The sequence below is a fragment of the Ostrinia furnacalis genome, unplaced genomic scaffold (assembly GCF_004193835.3).
Source record: "Ostrinia furnacalis isolate ACB-3 unplaced genomic scaffold, ASM419383v2 OfSCF1098, whole genome shotgun sequence".
Classification (NCBI taxonomy): Eukaryota; Metazoa; Arthropoda; class Insecta; order Lepidoptera; family Crambidae; genus Ostrinia; species Ostrinia furnacalis.
The window spans coordinates 1,255,215-1,276,370 of record NW_021131337.1 but is presented as its reverse complement, the minus strand read 5'-3'; the positions used below and the strand labels follow the sequence as shown (position 1 = coordinate 1,276,370).

The following is a 21,156-nucleotide window of genomic DNA, read 5'->3' as shown; positions in this document are numbered from 1 at the left end:
CCTGTTTCAAAAACCGGGATAAAAACTATCCTATGTTCTTTCCCGGGACTCAAACTATCTCTATGCCAAATTTTATCAAAATCGGTTGCGAGGTTTAAGCGGGAAAGCGTAACAGACAGACAAACAGACAGACAGACAGAGTTACTTTCGCATTTATAATATTAGTTGGGATTTATTTAATATTATTGACCGATAACGGTAACGTTTTTTCCTACTTGTGTAACTGCCTTTAGCTTGATGTTTTTGTCAATTTTGTTGACAGTTGTTGACGTTTTTTGAGCGCGCGAGTCGAAGAATATTGTTTTCATTTCGTTTTTCAGTGATTTATTTGAATTAATTTAATGAAAACTTAAACATTAAATGAATATTGAAAGCATTGCTCTTACTAGCTCATTAGTAAAGTATTAAATGTTTGTTCGCAGACAATGACTTCTCTTAACCATATTTTTACTAAATATTCTGTTAATAATTCAGAATGTTCTGTTTATTATTATACTTTTGACTCTCCTCTTGGTGATATCACTGCTGTAGCTGACGACAGTTACCTGTATATGGTTTGCTTCGAAGATTCAAAGAACAATGAGAGCACCATTAAAAGTATATCCAAAAAGCTTTCTTGTAGCTTTGTTGAAGAAAAGAATGAAGTATTGATAAAATTTGAAGAAGAACTTGCCGCTTATTTAGACGGCAAGCTCAAGAAGTTCACTGTGCCTTTAAAAATGATTGGCACAGACTTTCAAAAGGTATGAACTGAAATATATTATACTTACTAAGTGGTATTTAAATTATAGACAGGTTGATCTAAAAGTTGATATAATATAAGGTTTAGATTAAAAACAAGTCATCCTTGGCTTTACTGACATAAATAACTATTTTAGGATGTTTGGAAGAAATTGTTGAAAATGCCGTATGGCTCAACTCAGACATACGGAGACCTAGCCAAATCACTTGGACGTTCAGCAAGTAGTTCTCGCGCTATCGGTGCAGCCTGCGGAGCCAATCCGCACCTTCTAGTAGTACCGTGCCATCGACTCGTTGCTTCCAACGCTAAAGGTGGAGGATTCAGCAGTGGAGTAGATAGGAAAGAATGGCTGTTAAATCATGAAAAGAAGAATAATTCGTAATTTACTTTTTGGAACATTAAATGTGCCTTGTTGTAACTTTTACCTCATTATTATGTGATCAAGTAGTATTTAAGTATGTCTTAAGTGTTTCTTAAATGTTATTATTATTAATAAATAGAGGATAATACTTCACAGTTTTATTAAAAAAATAAAATGTAATCACAAACATGTAGAAATATTAAAAGGATAGGAATTGTTACCAGAGTAATTTCTTACTTTGGTATTTAATACTTAGAACTAATATTATTTTACATTCATAATTCATATGATATTTTAATAATAATGGTTTTTGTAAAATAGCTAATAATCTCATATTTTACATACATGTAGGATCACTAATTAGGGAACACAATAATAATTATTAGCACTAGTCAATTTACTCATGACATAAATTAATTATTATTATCATAGAAATGCTTTACTTACATAATATGTATTGTTCTAGTACCATTTCACTTTCAGATTTGCTCTTAATAAGGTGGTAATAGAATTCATTGAAAGGTCTGTAGATAATATGATACATTATTCTTATTAAGTACATTGTTATTTTACATACACAATTTATTTCTAGTGTACTTACTCACTTATTAAGATTGTAATATTTGAATGACAGCAACATCATAATTATTTAACAATCTTACACGATTTATTTCAATCTAATCGATTTATTTTAATCTCGTATAGATTGTTTCATCCACGAAGACGCGCCCCAACATTCTTCCGCTAATGTTTGAGTGTTATCGGTACACGCTAAATTATCCATGAGTGCACGCACACTACAATAATGACGCTCGGATTGATCGGATCAATTCTCGCACCCCGCGCTTCCCGCGCCCAAAAAATTGGTGGGGCGCGTCTTCGTGGATGAAACGATCTATACAGTGTAGTTACAATAATCGGCGTTTCGATTTGTAATTTACGTATACCCGCTCTTATTAAGGTTGTAATAGAGTCCTTTGAGCTGCAGCAGCTCGGCGTGCGTGCCGCTCTCGGCCACGCGGCCCTCGCTAAGCACGCAGATGACGTCAGCGTCGCGCACGGTGCTGAGCCGATGCGCGATGAGCACGCACGTGCGTCCTGCCTTCGCGGCGTCCAGCGCTTCTTGCACCACCTGCAAGGGTTTGGAGTTAGTATGATGGTAGCAAGATAAAGACTGCGGCATTAGATGGTACATCGCAAAAATGAATGGTCTGATGTGCTGTCGACTGTACGATGCATAATGGTGTTGAGGTCTAAGAGATCGTAAGTTACACAAAATTCATCGTAATTTGTTCATGCCATGTGATGCCTTTAATATTTTTGTGAAATGGCTCTCAATTCACTAAAAGCATGTCTCTTTTGTGTTCGCCATCGATTAGCTTACAAGTTGTGTCATAGTGTATGTTACGATATACGAGGGGCGGCTGAAAAGTTTTGAGCCTAAGGTATTAAAAATGCCGATAGAAAAGTATAAAAAATAAATTTTTCTATTTAATCTCGCTCTAATACAACGGACTTCTTACATTTGTGTAAAAGAGCTTTTAACCCACTGAAAAAATTTTTGTAATCTTTGCCTTCGAAATGAGCCTTTAACGCCGCCTCCATTTCTTTGTCACTCAAAAATGGAGGTATTTTTTCCAATTTGAGAATTAGACAAAATAGCTAGGGATTCGGACTAAACTGTGTGGTGGGTGATTAATTTCTTGAAATCCAGTTTTACCCGGGGCAAGCCATGCAACATGCGCGGTGTGCGCGGGCGAATTGTCTTGCAATAACAGATTTCCTTTCGCCAGTTTGCCTCTTAATATTTCAACAACCACTTGACGCACTCTTATCATTAGTACAGCATAATAATCACCGTTTATTGTAGTTTTTTAAAAGTAGATAGTTAATGAATAAAATTCCTTCACAATCCCAAAAATAGTGGCTATGAGCTTGGGATCGATCGCTCCACTTTGAATTTCCGCGGCGGCGTTTTCCCTTTTGAATCCATTACATTGACTCTGATTTTAACTCTAGATCGTACTGCCGGATCTATTATTTATCAATAGTGACAATGTAAGAAAAAAAATGTTAGGATTATGGCCAAAGATATCCTTAAACTCCTGCGAAGTTGTGACTCGACACTGTTTGTCGAGTGGCGTGGGCATTTTTGGCACCCATCGCGCGGACCCCTATTTCATGTGCAAATGAGTATGAAATATATCGCCGATACGTTCCTTGCTAATGCCTATGGCTTTAGCTATCTGTCACAGCTTAATTCGCTAATCTTTAAAGCAAGATTCTTTAAATTTTCATTATTTTATTCGTTAATGGCGAAAGTCAGGGCGGCCAGACTTGCGGTCATCTTTTAGCGACTCCCTGCTATGCTTGAACTATCCGATCCAATCTTTCATGATGGCAAATGAAGGCCCAGACTCCCCATAAACTGTAGACATCTCTTCAAATGTTATCGTCAGCGTTTTGTTCTTCTTTTTGAGGAATTTTATGACAACTGTGTACTTCAATTTCGTACATTGCGCGGATGACTGAGACATGATGATGTTTACGGATTAATTTCTAAAAGCGTGATGACGCTAATGAAATGAAACTTTGTACGTATACTAAAGAGGTTATTGGCAAATTAATTAAATTTAGCGCGAGTCAATAATTACACTTGAAGATACTTAGGCTCAAAACTTTTCAGCCGCCCCTCGTAGCTGATATACCTAGTACTCATTGCGATCCCTATTCCTTCAGTGCTCCCATTGATAGCACTGACCAATGCTCGCAGTGCTATAACGGAACATCAAGAGTATGTTCCGTTATAGCACTGCTTAAGTACTGGTTAAGCTACCCTCAAAATCCGATGGGTTGTTTTCAAAAGTTTCAGGCCTGTATGTGAATCTATTCTGAAGGCCACTGACTTTAATGTCGTACATACGATAATGGTCTATAAGCAGACCACCGACTTTTAGTTTAAATTTAAATATCCTTAGACATTTTACACTGCGCTTCTAGTCCCAAACTAAGCAAAGCTTGTACTATGGGTACTAGACAACGGATATAAACGTACTTAAATAGTTTTTTTTTTTTCGTAAATACATACTTATTATACATAGTTAGAAAACACCCAGTCCAATACAAACAAATATGTTCATGCACACAAATGTTTGTACTGTGCGGGAATCGAACCCGCTACCTCTGGAATAGTAGTCCGTTTCGAACCACTACACCAAACGGCCGACAGTTGGGCGGTTGGGCCCGATTTCAATTTGTATGAAGAACTGGCCGTTACCAAATCGGTGTAATGTGCGCACTTTCATACATCTCCATACTGATTAACAGCCCGACTCTACTATCGGCCAACTAAAAGTCAGTGGTCTGCGCCTAGCGGTGCGTCCACACTAAGCGCACGAGCTCGCGCGGCACGCTGTCATCCTGCTCACCCTGCTCTTGAGTGAGCAGCATGTCGAGTGTGCCTCGCGAGCCCGTGCGCCCAGTGTGGACGCACCATAGGTTAAATATTACCTTCTCGCTCTCGGTGTCGAGCGCGCTGGTGGCCTCGTCGAGCAGCAGCATCTGGGGTCGGCGTACGAGGGCCCTCGCGATGGCCACCCGCTGCTTCTGCCCGCCGGACAGCTGCGTGCCCTTCGAGCCGATGTTCGTGTCGTAGCCCTGTGGTGAGGTGCACATTTATTAAATTCTGCTAAGTATCATTCCCACTGAGCATCGGGCCCATCGATCGACCCTTCTGCTCTCAAAAAAGCAACTATTTTTAGATTGAAAATTTGAAAAGGGCTGCTTTGAGTGCCCAGGGCTCACAGGTTAAAGATGGCCCTGCGATAACTCTTGAGGATACGAGTTACTGGCTATATTAGGGCATGGCCTCTGCTGTGTGAAGTCGCCTGTGCCTGTGTCGGATGTAACGGTGCATGTCTAGCAAAAGTATAATACCTAATTAGCGGTGTTCTCTGACCCATATCGCGCGAAAAACCGCATGATCGTGTTCGTGCCAATAAAATTTGAAATCAAAATGCTATCAATGACAAAAGTTCTTTTCACCAAATTTCAACTGTTTGCTATTGAAGTTTCTGATGAAACCGTTACTCACCAATGGCAAAGATGTGATAAAGTTGTGTATATTAGCTTGCTGCGCTGCATGAATTATCTCGTCCATGACAACTCTCCGGGAGTTGTCTCCATAAGCGATGTTCTCGCCAATTGTTCGGTCGAACAGCACGGGCTCCTGTTGAACGAAGCCGATGGCTTTTCTTGCATCAGCTAGCCGGAGTTTTGGCAGAGGCGTACCGTCTTGCGCCTGAAAATTTAAAAACCTTGAAATCTTATCTGGGATGTCCCGTCCTATGTAATCGTTCGTTCGTTTCACTAAGCCAAATGACGTTCACAGCTGGACATAGGTCTCCTCGAAGGATTTCCTAAGGAAAACCAAATTGACCAACTTAGCTCGCAGAATTGCTAAACCTAAGTGGCAGAAGGCAGAGCACATGGCTCGTAGAGCTGATGGCCGTTTGTTGGGGCACAAACGTTCTCGATTGGCGACCACGGACTACTGAACAGGTCGGCAATGTGGACAGGCCTTCCCCTAGGTAGACTGATGATTTGTTGAAGGTCGCGGGAAATAACTGGATGCGGGCCTATGCAATATCATTTTATAATTAGTCATTTGTGCAACCTACTTCCTCTCCGCCTTTAGTAGTCCGTATAACTAAAGCGTGAATGTTTTGCACTTCCCAGAATTGGGACGTATTCTCTCTAATTCACTTAAGATAACTTACCACAATTCCATCGTCGGGGTCATAATATCTTTCAAGTAGCTGAATAACAGTGCTCTTTCCGCAACCGCTGCTGCCAACGAGAGCGACGGTCTTGCCTCTCTCCACTTCTAGATTTAAGTTCTTGAGCACTTGTATCAGGGGCCGAGTTGGGTATCTGAAGTTAACTTCTTGCAGACTTGCTTCTCCGGTTCCTTTCTGGAAAATTATAATGGTGTTTTTATAAGTAAAATATTCATACTTTTGTAAGTTAGTCAAAGTCGCAATTAGAAAGTCCATCCTGAATTTCCAACTTCCATGTTTCAGACTTTAGATTCATTTCAATGCGGGTCCAATGACAGTTATCTTTCCTCCGGGACAAAATTGACCTTCCCTGATTGGGTTTTTATCGGCGCTCAAGCGGTAGATCGTAGCTACTCAGAAGTTGCAGCGATGGGAAAGAGGTGGAAATGTCTCGTTAAGGTTCAATTAATGTTGTTGCGTTGTGTCGGTAGTTAGTAAAAAACAGATGCAAACTTACGAAGTTTTCAATCGGATTTGCTGGGTCGGTGATCTTCGATCGTTTGTTCAACAGCCCAGTGACGCGCCCTGCCGCCTTGATTCCCTTTTGGAAATTAGGCGCAAACGCAAATGCTTGGGCAGCTGACGATGCACCCATCAGAAGGGCTTGTGCTGATCTAGAATAAATTTTAACACTTGTAGTCGTTGAAATAAGGACTAAAATTAATCTTTTGCTTTCTGCATGATGTGATGATGCTTCATTGTTAAACCAATTTCAAGTAGGTAGGTACATACTTCAACATCATACATTTCTCTAAAGGCTCTCCTTCAAGGAACGCCATGTAAGTAAGATCTCCCTTTTTTACCATCCTGGAACGCTATTGAAATCTTCTCTCATCGTTCCATCGAATTTAATTCTCTAGTAACTGCTGGCAGCTAGTAAATTGTCTTATGACAGACTTCTAACTAAATACTTACTTCAAAACCAAGGCAAAGTCCACGCCGTAGTAAATGATGCGTATCCCTCCGTAGTACATCGCCGCAGCGTAAATAAAGTTGAAGAGACCTCGTGAGAGGCCGAACACAATGCCGCGCCAGTGCGCTGAACGCTTGGCCAGGTGCAGAGCCGGGAGGAGTTGAGTGGCGTAATCCTTGAGGAACTGCCCCTCTCTGCCAAGCGATGCCACTGTGCGCACGTTTGATACTGCTTCTACTGCTATCTAATTTGAGAAATATGCCGATATTAATATTAGCTACATACGATTAGAGTCTGATAGTTATTTGGGCATTTCTTACCCGGCGAAGTCGTTCGATATTGCAGAGAGGGAATAATTTATTGCTAAAAAAATAATCGTTACATGTGTTGCTAATCGCGAAGTTCTAACTAAAACGACCGGTTTTTAAATATTCATTGAAGTCCAGGGAAAGAAAAAACATTTTGGGAAAATTATACGTTCCTATTTCCACGAGATGCGAATTATATTGACAGGATATCATTAGTCCAGCAAGTTGTAGATATTTACTTTGACCTGGTTGGTGCCTTTGGTGAATATAAAGTTGAATGTACCTTAGAACTTGCTTCCATTGTCTTCGCAGTTCCGAAACTTTCAGCGCTAACCATTCTGCCTTCTTTGTACAAGATTCCGGCCATCAATGGAACGAAAGCAAGCGCTACTAAACCAACTCGCCATTCGTATATGAGGGCCAGTACAAGAGCGAACCCAAAAGTGCCTATTGCCGAAAGAACGGTGCCTATTCTTTGTCCTGTTGCCTGAAAACAATAGATGGACCTGTTTAGTAAATGAACCTTAAATGCAATGCCATAAGCCTTTATAAATATGAGCAATTCTTCTTACTCCTTGCACTTGAGCTGCTTCTCCAGAGAGTTTAGCGCAAAGAGCTCCCGTTGAGTGATTCTTATCGTCATAAAATGCTATTTCTTGTTGAAGCATATGGTGGAACATCACTTTTCGCAATCTTTCCGTTAAGTATTCACCTGCTATCGCGTAAAAGAATACCTGAAATCATCACAATAATTATTATAGGCTCTTTGAAATTGGAAGTCGCTCGTTGATTACTTGGTACCATGAAAATTAGCGCTCAAGACTGCTGAACTATATTGTTGTTGTTTTGAAACATAAAAGTCACGTGTTATCGTAGGTTGTTAAACTCGTGAAAGTCAAATTGTAATAACAAAAATATATCACCGTTATGAAGTTTGTGATACCGGAGAAGACACCGATTCCGACGAATATCAGCGCGAATCTGCGTACTTCGGGTAAAACTTCGTCAGGGTTCGGATTTGACAGAACCTGAAAAGTAATATGAATTTGAAAATAACGACACACCAAAATAAACTTTGTGGCATCATGTAACACTGGTAAAGTAATGTGCTAAATAACAGCCAAAATGTTCTGATGTCTCTTCTTATTTTATCAAATTTTTACTTTGTTTTATACCTAAAGATCTAGACATAAAGATAAGCCAATTCCAGCAAAGATAATAATAATAACAACTTACATTAATGAAGTCACCAAGGATAACTGCTAACAATGGCATAGAAAATCCGCTGACGAAAGAACATAAACTTGCGAGGCTCACAGACTTCCACTCGGGCTTGTTCAGTTTCACTACTTTCCAGAAAGATACTTCTGTGTTTTCCTCTTCAGCTTCAACCACTTCCTGAAATTACAATATCATTGAAGACGATACAGTTTGAAGATTTCTCACTGGCTTATGAATTTTTCTACGTCCCACCACCTGCTTTTTTACCAAAATTGGGTTTATTTATTTATTTATAGAAACCAACAGCGATACATTGAAAATGTTAGTTATAAGATTTAGACTGAATAATAATAATACTGAACAAGGGTTAGCGTGAAAAGTACAGACATATCAAGCCACCAAAGATAGAGCTCGTTTCATTTTATTTTTAATGCAGCATCTTCCATTAAAATAATACTTACACCACCACTACCGCCCACGATTTCCTCTTCATCATCCTTTTCACTTATTACAGATACTTCACGAGTGAGTTGTTTAACTATTTCTGAAAACAGATAAAAGTCGACTTATGCTCGTATGTTTTGATGTATTTCAGCTTCCTAAAATCGAGACACAATAGAAACCAATTGTTACGCGGTCTTATGTGACCGCTTGGGGTTTGATGAGCCGAGTTGCATCAACTTACTTTAACTTTTATAAACGTCAAAAGTCTGTAAAACTCCATACAAAAAGCACCGGTTATTGTTATTGTTACGGTTAAAATAAGGTGGTACAACTCAGCCTTAAAGTTTAGTTTCTTACCTGCGTCATCTTCACTGCCAGGGAACGTTTGCATCATGACCATGTCATAATAATGTCCTTTTGCTTTGATAAGATCCTCGTGGTTTCCACTCTCAACAATCGTTCCGTTTTTGAACACGTATATCACATCTACGTTTCTTATCGTCGAAAGCCTGTGAGCTATCACAATGGTAGTTCTTCCTTCTTGTGCCTATAAATATCAAGCAATGGTCAGTTGGAGAATTCACTAAAGGATCTTTCATTTGACTGTGTATGGATGGATGTTTCAAAGACTGCTTCATTTTTTTATCGTTCGTTCGTTTCAGCCAAATGCGAAAACTTTTTTGCCCTTACGGCCATCGTCTCTACGAGCTATGTGCATTTTTGTATACCTACATTCAAACAAGTATTCTTTGTCCATTAACTATAAATACCCTGATATCATAGCATATTACCTTGTCAAGTGCTTTTTGCACTTTAGCTTCTGACGCCATATCCAGCGCACTGGTGGCCTCGTCCAGCAGAAGTATACTCGGGTTGCGCACCAGCGCCCGCGCAATCGCAATGCGCTGCTTCTGTCCGCCAGATAGAGACGCCCCTCTTTCTCCCACCAAAGTGTCATAACCCTGCATAGAAAATCAGAAATTTAAAAATATTTCTCGCAGCATCTAAAGCTCGAATAGTCCAAGCTGTCTACCTAATTTCCGTGAGGTCTAGTTGTATGTACAGGCGACAGCACATCAGATCATACATTTTTGTTGCAAAATAGCCTGTATTACAACGAGATAAGACGCCACTATGTTTAGCTTCTTGTGCTGTCGTCTGTACATAGATATATATAAATATCTTGTAAAGAAATATTATGTCCTCGAAATTGTTGACAAAGACGCTATGACGTAGTGAAATTGAAACTATCTGTCGAATAGTTTTCAAATCTAATTGATTTGAGTCCAATTCATTTATTGTTTTACCTTACTAGGAAAACTCGTATTTTTGCTTATGTTACTATGTCCTAACTTTCAAGGCCCTAAAAGACTGCCTGAAACATAGAGTTCCTGAAATGGTCAAGGACGAAATGTGAGAGAAAGTGAAGAAAGCAGCAATAAGAAAAAGGCTCCTAAGTACAGAACTGCCAAAAGATCAGAAACAGATGTTTCATATTGGATATCCATACCTTCGGCAGCTTCATAATGAACTGGTGGGCGAAGGCCTGTCTAGCAGCAGCTTCGATCTCCTCATCGGTGACGGACTCGCGGCCGTAGCGGATGTTCTGGCGGACCGTGGTGTTAAATAGTACCGGCTCCTGGCCTACCAGGCCGATTTGGTCGCGGAGCCATCGCACTGACAGCTCGCGCACGTCTTTGCCGTCCACTAACACCTGTAACAAATGGCGTGTATAAGGACGAAGCACACTTTTATGCGGAAACGGATGGTAACCATATCAACTCGAGGCTGTCAGTATTCTTTGTTTGAAACTCCGTACTGCAACGCACACATCCGCACCGTAACGTAATCACCTCGCCTCGCGATTGATAGTCTTTCCGGGTTGATAAGTGTGCCTTTACTATGTAATGTGTTTCTATGAAAAACAAAAGGCTTAAAATTGTAAACGTTGCGGCACACATGTTGTATTCACGCTCATATCGTCGATAATTCACATGTTGGCATGGCATGACTTGCAATTTATAGTTTATTTGTTTATTGTACAGTAATAACCAGTATTAACAGATAGTGTAGAGCTGTTGACTAGATAGCGACTGAACAACGACGCTAGGCTTTTGTTTCTATTCAAGCCATCGTTTGATAACGTTACATTATTTAATGTCCTATGTAAGTACATTATTTACAGTTACCAAAGACCGATTCGTTCGTTTCAGCCAAATGACGTCCACTGCTGGATAAAGACCCCCCAAGGTTTTCCACAACGACTGATCCTCGTCCGCAAGCAGGCTGGCAAGGACCAATAATTTTTTTTCTCAGTTTGTTTAATTTTACTTAAATGGCAAGAATTCAATTTTGGCCGATATCAGCATGGCAAACGCGACACTTTCGGTCTAAACTCTGCAAGGCGAAATCGTTTACCAATTTAATTATATCTTCAACTAGCTGTGCCCGCGACTTCGTACGCGTGAAAACCCATTTTCGCAAAATTTTTCATTTTTGCTCTGCACCTATTACTCGTAGCGTGATGGTATATAGCCTATAGCCTTCCTCGATAAATGGGCTATCTAACACTGAAAGATTTTTTCAAATCGAACCGGTAGTTCCTGAGATTAGCGCGTTCAAGTAAACAAACAAACAAACTCTTCAGCTTTATAATATTACTAGCTGACCCGGCGAACTTCGTACCGCCTTAGCGTAGAGATTTTCTTAATATTTTTTTCCGTAAGAACCATCCTTGGACTTCCACAAACATTTAAAAAAAAGAATTATCGAAATCGGTTCAGCCGTTCACACGTGATGCCGTGACAACGCGAAACGGGTTTCATTTTTATATATATAGATTATAGATACATACACTGCCTCCGACCACGTCGTAGTATCGCGAGATAAGTTGTATGATGGTAGACTTTCCACAGCCAGAGTGGCCCACTAGAGCCACCGACTGCCCGCGGGACACTTTCAAGCTCACGCCCTTCAGCACCTGTAGCCAAAAACGAACACGGGTTTCTAAAGTTAGCCACTTTTAGGCTGCACCACCATTATTGTGTGACTTATTGGAAAAATAAAACTATTGATGCTCCCTTCTTATACACCGGGATGTAAAGCTTTATAAAATGGCGCCATGGCGGTTAGTTAGTCCTCGACATATTTTTTTTATCTAACCACTAATCAGGCTTAAGTACGTGACCGATTATACGTACGAGATATTTATAATTTTAATTAAATGATGTGTATGATTCTATGTCCATGTGAATTAATAAGTACCTACTTGATTCAACAGTCAGCATTACATTATTTTGACATTTTTAACTCAAAATTCCTTGAATATCATTCAGTACAGCTTCCCAGTGATTTTTTAAATAATACTGATGAGTTAGCATCAGTGCATACGTTTGTCAAACAATCAAAACATAAGTAGGTACGTCATCAAGCGCTAAAAAAAGATGACAAAGGTAATACTCACGGGAACATCAGGCCTTGAAGGGTACTGGAATACGACGTCCTTGAGCTCGATGTTGCCGTCGATTGATGGTGGTTTCGTGCCTGCGTCCAACAGTGGGTTGATTGTGGGCACGTTGTCGATCAGGTTGAAGATCTGTGCGCCCGCGCCGCGAGCACTGCCGAACACCTCCATAAGTGTGGACGAAATACCGAAGTTGGCGGAACCCATCATTACACCGAAGAATACCTGAAAGATTTCTTATTTTCAAATCATTTCTCCAAATTATTTTCATGAAACCTGGTAGTATTTTAGATAGAGTCCACTATGTTTTTTTGTAATTATGTATTTGCCTCTTGAAATGTTACTTCTCTATACTATCACTATCCACAGTCAATGTCGATCTTTTCGAACTTTATGTTCACTTTCCTCTTGGAACAGTCTTGGGTTTTTATTTAAAGTTATGCTATTCTGGCTACACAGGAGTCTCAGCGGCGGAATTAGTCTCCTTGACTTAATGGGACTAATCTGTTCGTTATGTAATTGTTTTTATGAGAATTGTACGCAATTGGAAGTCATGATGACTTTCATTAATTTATCAGTGTAGCATCACTTTAATCTATTAATTTGACGATAGCAATGCAGTGGGACTTACGGCGATCATGGTATAGACGTCGTAGTTTTCTGGTTCTTCAACCATTAATTTATACCCAAACCAGAAGGATAGAGCATAGGAACAGAAGATGCAGAAGAATAGTACACCCATTGCCACTCCGTTGTAGAAGCCTGCAACAAGGATGAAGAAGTAAATTACAATCGACATGATTGTCGGCTCATGAAGTCTGACACAAATGGACGGTGCTTCTCTCAATCTGGTGCATATTAACCTACCTTTCTTTATGTTGATCTTTCTCGAATCTGCAAGATGTACTTGGTATCGATCGATTTCCTTTTGCTGTCCACTGAAGGCGTACACCGTGCGTACTGATGAGATTACTTCTTCCGCGATAGAGCCTGCTTTGCCTGCAGCTACCGCTTCTTTCTTCGAAAGCTTTGATGCAATCTGTTGTTATAACAAGACGTGTTTTCGTGAGACATTAATGAAACCTCGTGGAGATGAAAATTCAATTCCATTGCTTGAATATGTTAGAAGAATGTAACTTCGCTTGAATCTGAATAAATAATATTTACTTACAAATCCAGCTAGGCCCACAAGAGTAAGCGTTATGGGAAAAGATATCAGGCAGAGTAGTGCCAATTTCCATCCCTTGACTAGAGCCATGATTATTGAACTGACAAATGCTGCCTGGTAAAAAATAAATGTGCCTAGTTTTTCTCCTATGCCATCTTCTAGTTTTACTAAATCACTGAAAAAGGAATAAGTGTGTAAGTGGACATATAAGATCATTCAATAGGTTTGAAAAAAGATGAGCAAAAACTTACTTCGTCATTTTTACAGCAAAGTCCCCAGTTTGGTGGACATCGAAATATTTGAAATCTTGATTCAGCGCTGCTTTTAGGTATTCTTGTCTAATTTTGTATACCTAAAAATAATCGTAAATGATTATGGATATCTAAATTAAAGTTATCTATGTCTTATCTATCTGTCGTGTGATGTATTCTTTATCAATTCCGTGTTGTGTTTCTAGAGTCTTCCTTCACTAGTAGAATTTTTGTTAGCGATAAAGCTGTAGATTCTGGTTACAAAAGAGTTTCCGCAGTGGGAACAAGAGGTGGGAATAGTCCCGTGTCTTATTCTACAATTACCTGGTTATACGCAGCAATGTTCATCAATACAGTGGCAGTGTAACTTAATATGACTAGTGCTGCTCCCACTATGCAGTTGTAAATAGCAAACTCGGTGAAGGCGATCTTAAAGCTGTCTGGGTCTGGCTGTCCTATCTGGAGAGATATCCCGTAGTCCACCATACTTTGGAGCAGCGACGCGAATAGAAGTGTGTCTAGAGGGGTGCAACAACCACTCAGTATGGAACATATTATACCTACTGCTATATAGCATTTGTCTTGTGTTCTTGCAAATCTATACTGTAAATGAATTAAAAAAGAAATTATTGTTAGGTTTATATCTAACGCAGTTTTTTTTGTCTTCGGCACTTTTCTATTATATGCGACAGCAAATGGCCATCATTGCCATGTTTTCTTCTTCAAAATTAACGAGAGCGAATGAAACAAACCGGCTAAGAGTTTCCCAGTTGTTGTGGTTAAAAATAAAGCTTTGTTTAAAACCATTACTCCATTAGGAAGTGAAAATGGGACGATAAAATCTTCAAACAATCTGATACTTAATAACCATTTTTAATCAATCCGTGCCCGTAGTTAAACTTAATCGAAGCTACATAATTAAAGTTATACATTTAGAAAGACAAGAAGCAAACGGGTTTGTAGGCAGGTATTAGCCGATGCAATCGCCTATCAGCACCAGAAAAATTGCCGATGTGTTAGATAGACCCCTATTTTAGAGAATCGTGTGCTTCATTATCATATTTATCATACTGTGAATCTTCTTATAATATCTAATACTAGAAATGTTCAAAATGAATGTACATAATAGGTTGTTTTATCATTTGTCTGATTACGATGTCTTCGAGATAAGCTGATCTTGCAAAGATAAATAACACTCTTATTGAATATCATATTACTATTTTACGATGTCTCGTAGCAAGGTGAGTCGATTACAAGAGGAATTTCTAAATGAAGTTATTCGTACCAAACTGAAGAAAGAAACGCTCGGTACTTCTTCTGGAGTTGGCTCAGGTTCTGAATCACTGCAACAATAAATGAGTTTTGTAGTTTAATTAATTAAATGAAAGTTAAAAACGTCGCGCGCGTTTTTTGTACCTATTTAGATGTGTTATGCATTGTTGTAGTTAGTACTATGTACCTAGTTTATTGGTAGGTTTTATTAGTTACATACAGTCGATGGGTAAATAATCTATTGTTAGTCTGTTTTCAAGATTCGAGATTGCAGTAAATTGTTATCAATTGTTTTCAATCAAAGATTCCTCTCAGTTGTGTTGTGGTGATGCTAGTCTTGATTATTGCAATTGCGTGTTTTAATAACCACACGTGTTATGTACGAGTATGTATATATATTTTACATGCAATATACTGCGCTGACGGCCGAATACTGAAACGCTACTCAAATCTTTCACTCAACTGAGATTACTACATAAAAATACAGCAGTCAAATTCCGTAGTACCGAACTGTACGACCCTTGCCTTGTAGCTCGTAGTAACGTAGCACGTCGTAGCATTGTAGCTTGTGTTTTCTTTTGTTATTGTAGTCCTTTTGCCACTGATTTATTACTTATTACCGAAAAAGAGAGTTTGACATCATTAGGGTTTTGGCCTCTAAGGGTTGTAGTTCTAAAGTTCTAAACAATGAAGTTTACTACAATACGCCACATAACAAATTATAGCCGTACCTACGAATAGCTTTTAAAGTTGATTTTAACAACAGCCTTAATTACAAACTCGGCTATTTATTTCAAGGATTTAACTTCATTTTTGTTGAATTATTCTTCAAAATGGTGCCTGATCTAAGCCAGTTCTATTGTACATGAATGTAGGCGATATTTTTTTATTAAAAAGAAAATATGCTGAAATTTCATAGCAATAAACTACTTATCTGGAAAATTCTAATTGACGCCACTAATGCATGATCGTATCGTGATTCACACCCCAAGAATGCATGACTTGCTTTGATAACTGAAAAGTTTCGGACCAAACTAGCGATGTGAAATTGCAAGGTGGTTGGTTATCACGGTTTTCACACCACCTGTGGGAGGGTGGCCCTGGCCTTGGGAAAGCGAATCGCCTGACGTGGCTTACTATCGATTTGTTGATACTAGCAACAACAGTATCGTCTCCTTAGTAACCTGGTGAATTACGATCTAGGTAATAACAGTACAGTCGATAGCAATCAGCTTACCATAAAACTAAATTGACTTGGGCCCTTGCACTTTCGATATTATGTACGGTTAATTAATTGAGAAAATAATTAATTTTAAACATTTACGTTGCATAATTGAATTAATTCGACGCTCCAGTCAGCCTGTGACCACGGCCGGTGCAACCCGGTCGACGAAAGACGTTTCGTTAAATATTACCTGTATTTGCCTGACGAGGCATCGTGTTAATAAAACCTATAAATAAATCATTGGAAACATGTTGATTGATAGAAAGAAAGAAAAAAACACATTATTACATTGCGCATCACACAAATACAAATAAACAGTACAAGAAAACACAAAAGAGGATATGAGGTTATACATACATTGAACTTAGTGCCACCCTTGGTAGTGTGTATAATCGTATTCATACGACGAAACATCAATCTAAAGATTAGCATTTTATACGAAGTTGTTTTAAGTGTTATTTTGTAACAAATTGTTTGTTCGACTGTACAAGTAGTGCCATACAAGCACAAAACACAAATGGATTACTAAACTTTATCCACAGTTAATACTTAATTTACAGAATTGTTCTACATAGTTGTACCTAAGTAATTGTACCTACCTACCAAACCACATAACGAAATAGATGTCAATGAAACGAACCGAAAGCGTTTCTGGAAATTATTGTAAATTGATAAGATAGTGCCTGTAAAAGCTTTTGTTCGATTTCAAAATAAAATTAAAGATTTCACAATGCATAAATCTTTGATTGTATTTCAAGAACAATAATTGCAAAGTTTCAGCGAATTGTTTCTGTCAATTAAAGCAAACTCCCCCTTTTCAGGACATGGACTTTTCATACTTTTTAATAATGTTGAAACGTAAAATTTTCACATTTGAAGGAAATTAATCAAATTGATCAAAAGGAACAACGAAAAATTATTAACTTTAAGCAACTAGTGGAACATAATACGAGTATAGGTAGAGGTAGGTACATTATAGGTACTTACTTATTCTTTTTGTCCTTCGGTACAAAATCCGGCTTGGGCAATCCTCCATTTTTTTCTTTCCCCGTTCCATTCAAATCATACACCTTGCTCTTCATTGCACCGATTGCAACTTGCACTCAATTTTTATAAATTTCACTTCCCAGTTTTTCATAGAAATACAATTTTAATGATTCAATACTTCAAGGTGTAGCACTTGCGTGGTGACACGTCCAATTCCCATCAACCACTGGCCACCATCAGACTATAAATGATACGAGTTATCGTTCTGATAAAATATTGTAATAATATCTTTCTGGTATTTTACCCATATAGATATACCTACCTACTACTACTACGGTATAACACACAAATAAAGACTGTTTGGAAGGATTTACTTGTGTGGATGTACGAGTAAGATTACGGACGCAAAAGGCACCAAGCGTTTATTAATGTAATTTACGAGTATTAAAGTATTAAACGTAATATAATATTACACAGTATTAAGCAAGTTAATAACACTTTGTTGCATATTTAAAGCATAATAATAGTCAACAGTAAGTAAAACATTACTTTGTATTCTAATACGATGGATGAAGAATACCTTTAAATACGAATTCCTAAAAGATTTATAGCGCATTCTCTCCCAGTTAACACCTAGGCCATCTCAAGTCAATGTTTTCTCTTCCTTCTCTCTCGGATTTATGTATAAATTTCGGTACATTGGGAGAGTTGAGAAGATGTATGGATTTGGGTGAGAACATTCTAACCTGGTTCAAAATAAAGGTACAGGTACCTAAATACATACTACAGTACTTATTAATATTCCATGATACTAAGTACCTACTAATATTTTTGGTAAACTAGGTCTAACTAAAACAAATTGCTAGATTAGATAGTAGATTGTGATAAGTACTTAGAATCTAAGGATAAGTAGGTGTTGTTTTAATTTGTATAATTATTTGATGACAGTCATTTCTAGACGAATTGGGTTTTTATAAGTATGTTTGTAAAGTTTCACAGACGAAAAACAGTTCTATAAAACATCAAATTGCTCACGTCGGGAAATCCACTGAGAATTAGAGATTTACGTGATGTTTCATGTTTTTTTTAATAAGGTTAATAAGCACACAACGTGACACAACACATTCTCATTCATGTTTAGTACTACAATGTTCAGCAAGCCTTACTGAACTACACACGCGTACTATGGCTTACGCAGTCACTGAATCGATGCCCCAAAAAGTGGGACTCTGTCCAAGGTTATTGTTATGTTTTTGGTGTTCTATATTTAGTCTGAACCAATGAATGTCTGCTCGCAGTTTGGGGAAACTTCGTCTGATGGGAAGAGCTTGGAAGCGCGATAGTGTTAATTATAGCTGCTTATGAGCTATTATTTAGCTTCTACTGTTCTTATATTATGTCTGTTATTAATCAAAACTTGCTATTTGAATTTTCAAAGATCTCCATTTATCTGATAACAGCCAAACTAAAATTTTTGGGGTCATCTATAATTTGTTTATTTCGGGTTTACCTAACTTTTATAAACAAACAAACGAGTACTAGGTATTTATTTAAGCTTTTAATTAAGACTTTGCAATAATATAATCGTATAGGTTACGACTACAGAAGCAGTAGACATCAGCATAGCGTAGTCCAGCCTAATAAAGTTAGCCATGTGAAAGGTGATGGGTCGCGACTGGATCAGAGTTTTAAGCTCGGTAATAGCTTCTCGCAGCTTTGGCTCTGCAAAAAAAGATAATATAAATTAAACATTTTACGATGGATTCGTTCGTTATAACGCCCACTGCTGGACAAAGGCCTCCCCCAAGAATTTCTTGGCCCTGCGCTGTCAATTCCCTGTAAAGTGCCTACTCTACGTCTTCCGGTGGTCGCCACTTGAAATCTTTTCTGTCCCAACGGCCATCAGCTCTACGAGCTATGTGCCCTGCCTACTGCCACTAAGTTTCGCAATGCTAGTTCGATCAAATTAAGTAGTCAAATGCTCGTTGCTTTGCTTACCAGGGTTTTTGAAGTTGAGCATGTAATCAGAGATGCAGATAATCTTATTGTTTTGCCGGTAAACCATCTCGCAGTGGTGAACCAAGTTTGTCAGAATGGCAGCGCATAATATCAGCCGGAATATAGTGGATACTGCAGCCACAATTGCCAAATAATTTACGACATACTGAGGAAGGGTTACGAGAATTACTAATCGTAATATTAAGTTACATAATAAAATTAACGTATGGAAATCTTCTCACCTCAGATCCGACTGCGATTCGAATGGCAAGGTTCGCGAACCGTACCATGTCAATCAAAAGACTCAGGCTATTCAGTAACATCTGAAATTCATATGTTTAACTTAGATTGAAAATAGCTACCTAAGTACTAGAAGAGTTTTAAAAGAAATTTATTAGTGTTAGACTGTGACACAACATCCTCGTAGGCTTCGCACGCGACAAAGGACGTCCACTCATTCGCTCACCACAATCGGCTGAATTATTATAGTTGTTGAGAAGTGTCACGAAATTGGTGAGCAATATTCAGAACAAAAGAAGCCTTTGATCTTATGATTCCTTACCCTGAATCCGAACTTTTGATTTATGAACCTGCTTTGTTCTATCAACAGCAAGTAACATCTGCTGAGCCATTGTATTCCAGAGTGACTGTTCTTCGGAAATTCTCGACGTTTGAATGATGAAGAGTTGCAATAAAACCAATTTTTGTTTTCGACTGGGTCGGATGTCGCCCCAGACAATGAATCGCAGTCAAGGTATTGAGTTAATATCAAATTCCGCATGATTCCCAAGCGAACTTCAATGTGCATAGTTTGGTAAGTAAAATCTAAATTAGTGAGAATTTTTAGAAGAAGATATATGTACGTCAATGAAAAAGCAAAAGGGATCATCCACCCGTATGTTGAAACCCATACAAAACAATCCACGGCCGAAACGGCCACCCAAAACGAAGCAAACAAAAAAACTAATTTGTTAATTTTTGCTCTAATAGGGCTACAGCTGCACTCGCCTAAAACTTGGTCGATGGTAGTATACTGTTTATAGTATTCTTGATAATAACGTCTGCCATATTTATACACGAAGTATAAGTCCACGTTAAATTGAAAGTAATCGTATATTGCTTGTACTAAATCTGTCAGTCTGACCGATACGGTTAAATCACTGTACACCTTGTTAATTCTGTAGTATATACTTAACACTGTCAACACACAAAACAAGACGCCTGTTACAACTATTTTTATTACAGAAAGGTGTGAATTAGAGTTTAATTCTCGACGAGAATTAGTACTTAAGGAAAATAAATACAACAAACAACTTAAAGGATTTTTTATCGAAAAGCGATCATTAGCTGTACGCTCTCTCATATTTACTTTTATCATTGTAAAAATAAATGTCCACCTGTGTCGAAAGCTCTTCAACTAATGTTACCGATGAAGTACTCGCGAAAATTGATGAAACAACTTAATAGCTTAATGTGTCCACAACAAAGTACCTACACATTTTTAATTTAGTGGAAGTGACCTTTTACTAAATTAAATTTCACTGCGTGATGATCGAAGCGATAAGTCCGTTGTCTGTCTGTTTAGTTTTTACTACGAAGGTTGTTGTAACNCTCTAGAAAAGATGACCTAATTTGTTAACTTATTACTATTAGTTTTTGTTTGGCCGCGTGTTGGATTGTTTTTGTTTTTGTTAAGTTCGCTGATTTAAAGATATATTATCAAAATGTCAGAGGTTTAAGGACAAAGACAGTGGATTTGTTTAATAATGTAGTATGTAACAATTTCGATTTGGTTGTTTTTNGGGAGAGGCCTTTGTCCAGCGGTGGACGTAATTTGGCTGAAACGAACGAACGCATTCTGAGCAGTAGTCATGGTAGGTTAGGTTCCTATACTATCCTAAGAATTATTGATTACCTACATGGCCAACATACCTTTTAGCATCTTTGGGAAGCGAAAAAAAATAT

General features: G+C 38.4%; 4 protein-coding genes across 7 annotated transcripts in view; 2 read left to right on the top strand and 2 right to left on the bottom strand.

The window, feature by feature from the left end:
* The window catches only part of Gart (trifunctional purine biosynthetic protein adenosine-3 Gart), a 63,698-nt gene that overhangs the window by 4,231 nt on the left and 38,311 nt on the right, over positions 1 to 21,156 (top strand). The window lies entirely within an intron of this gene.
* LOC114351191 (methylated-DNA--protein-cysteine methyltransferase) lies at positions 70 to 1,412 on the top strand. The gene is made up of 2 exons (XM_028302297.1): positions 70 to 743; positions 879 to 1,412. Exons 1-2 carry the CDS (start codon positions 426 to 428, stop codon positions 1,122 to 1,124), a joined length of 564 nt encoding a protein of 187 aa, XP_028158098.1. The 5' UTR covers positions 70 to 425; the 3' UTR covers positions 1,125 to 1,412.
* LOC114351183 (Multi drug resistance 50) lies at positions 1,426 to 17,422 on the bottom strand. Of its 2 annotated transcripts, XM_028302283.1 has the most exons (23): positions 17,194 to 17,422; positions 14,995 to 15,052; positions 14,034 to 14,312; positions 13,710 to 13,810; positions 13,462 to 13,633; positions 13,158 to 13,329; positions 12,922 to 13,052; positions 12,291 to 12,515; positions 11,682 to 11,807; positions 10,338 to 10,541; positions 9,619 to 9,789; positions 9,185 to 9,374; positions 8,845 to 8,927; positions 8,399 to 8,560; positions 8,086 to 8,190; positions 7,735 to 7,896; positions 7,446 to 7,649; positions 6,857 to 7,098; positions 6,399 to 6,555; positions 5,882 to 6,076; positions 5,197 to 5,403; positions 4,614 to 4,760; positions 1,426 to 2,235 (listed from the first exon to the last, which is right to left on the bottom strand). In XM_028302283.1, exons 1-23 carry the CDS (start codon positions 17,286 to 17,288, stop codon positions 2,041 to 2,043), a joined length of 3,783 nt encoding a protein of 1,260 aa, XP_028158084.1. In that variant the 5' UTR covers positions 17,289 to 17,422; the 3' UTR covers positions 1,426 to 2,040. The 2 variants fall into 2 exon arrangements, with proteins under 2 accessions (XP_028158084.1, XP_028158085.1); XM_028302284.1 differs by lacking the exon at positions 17,194 to 17,422 and having other exon boundaries at positions 1,942 to 2,235; positions 14,034 to 14,227; positions 14,995 to 15,041.
* LOC114351188 (uncharacterized) lies at positions 18,730 to 20,790 on the bottom strand. Of its 2 annotated transcripts, XM_028302293.1 has the most exons (4): positions 19,754 to 20,790; positions 19,434 to 19,514; positions 19,192 to 19,357; positions 18,730 to 18,915 (listed from the first exon to the last, which is right to left on the bottom strand). In XM_028302293.1, exons 1-4 carry the CDS (start codon positions 20,567 to 20,569, stop codon positions 18,752 to 18,754), a joined length of 1,227 nt encoding a protein of 408 aa, XP_028158094.1. In that variant the 5' UTR covers positions 20,570 to 20,790; the 3' UTR covers positions 18,730 to 18,751. The 2 variants fall into 2 exon arrangements, with proteins under 2 accessions (XP_028158094.1, XP_028158095.1); XM_028302294.1 differs by lacking the exon at positions 19,754 to 20,790 and having other exon boundaries at positions 19,434 to 19,697.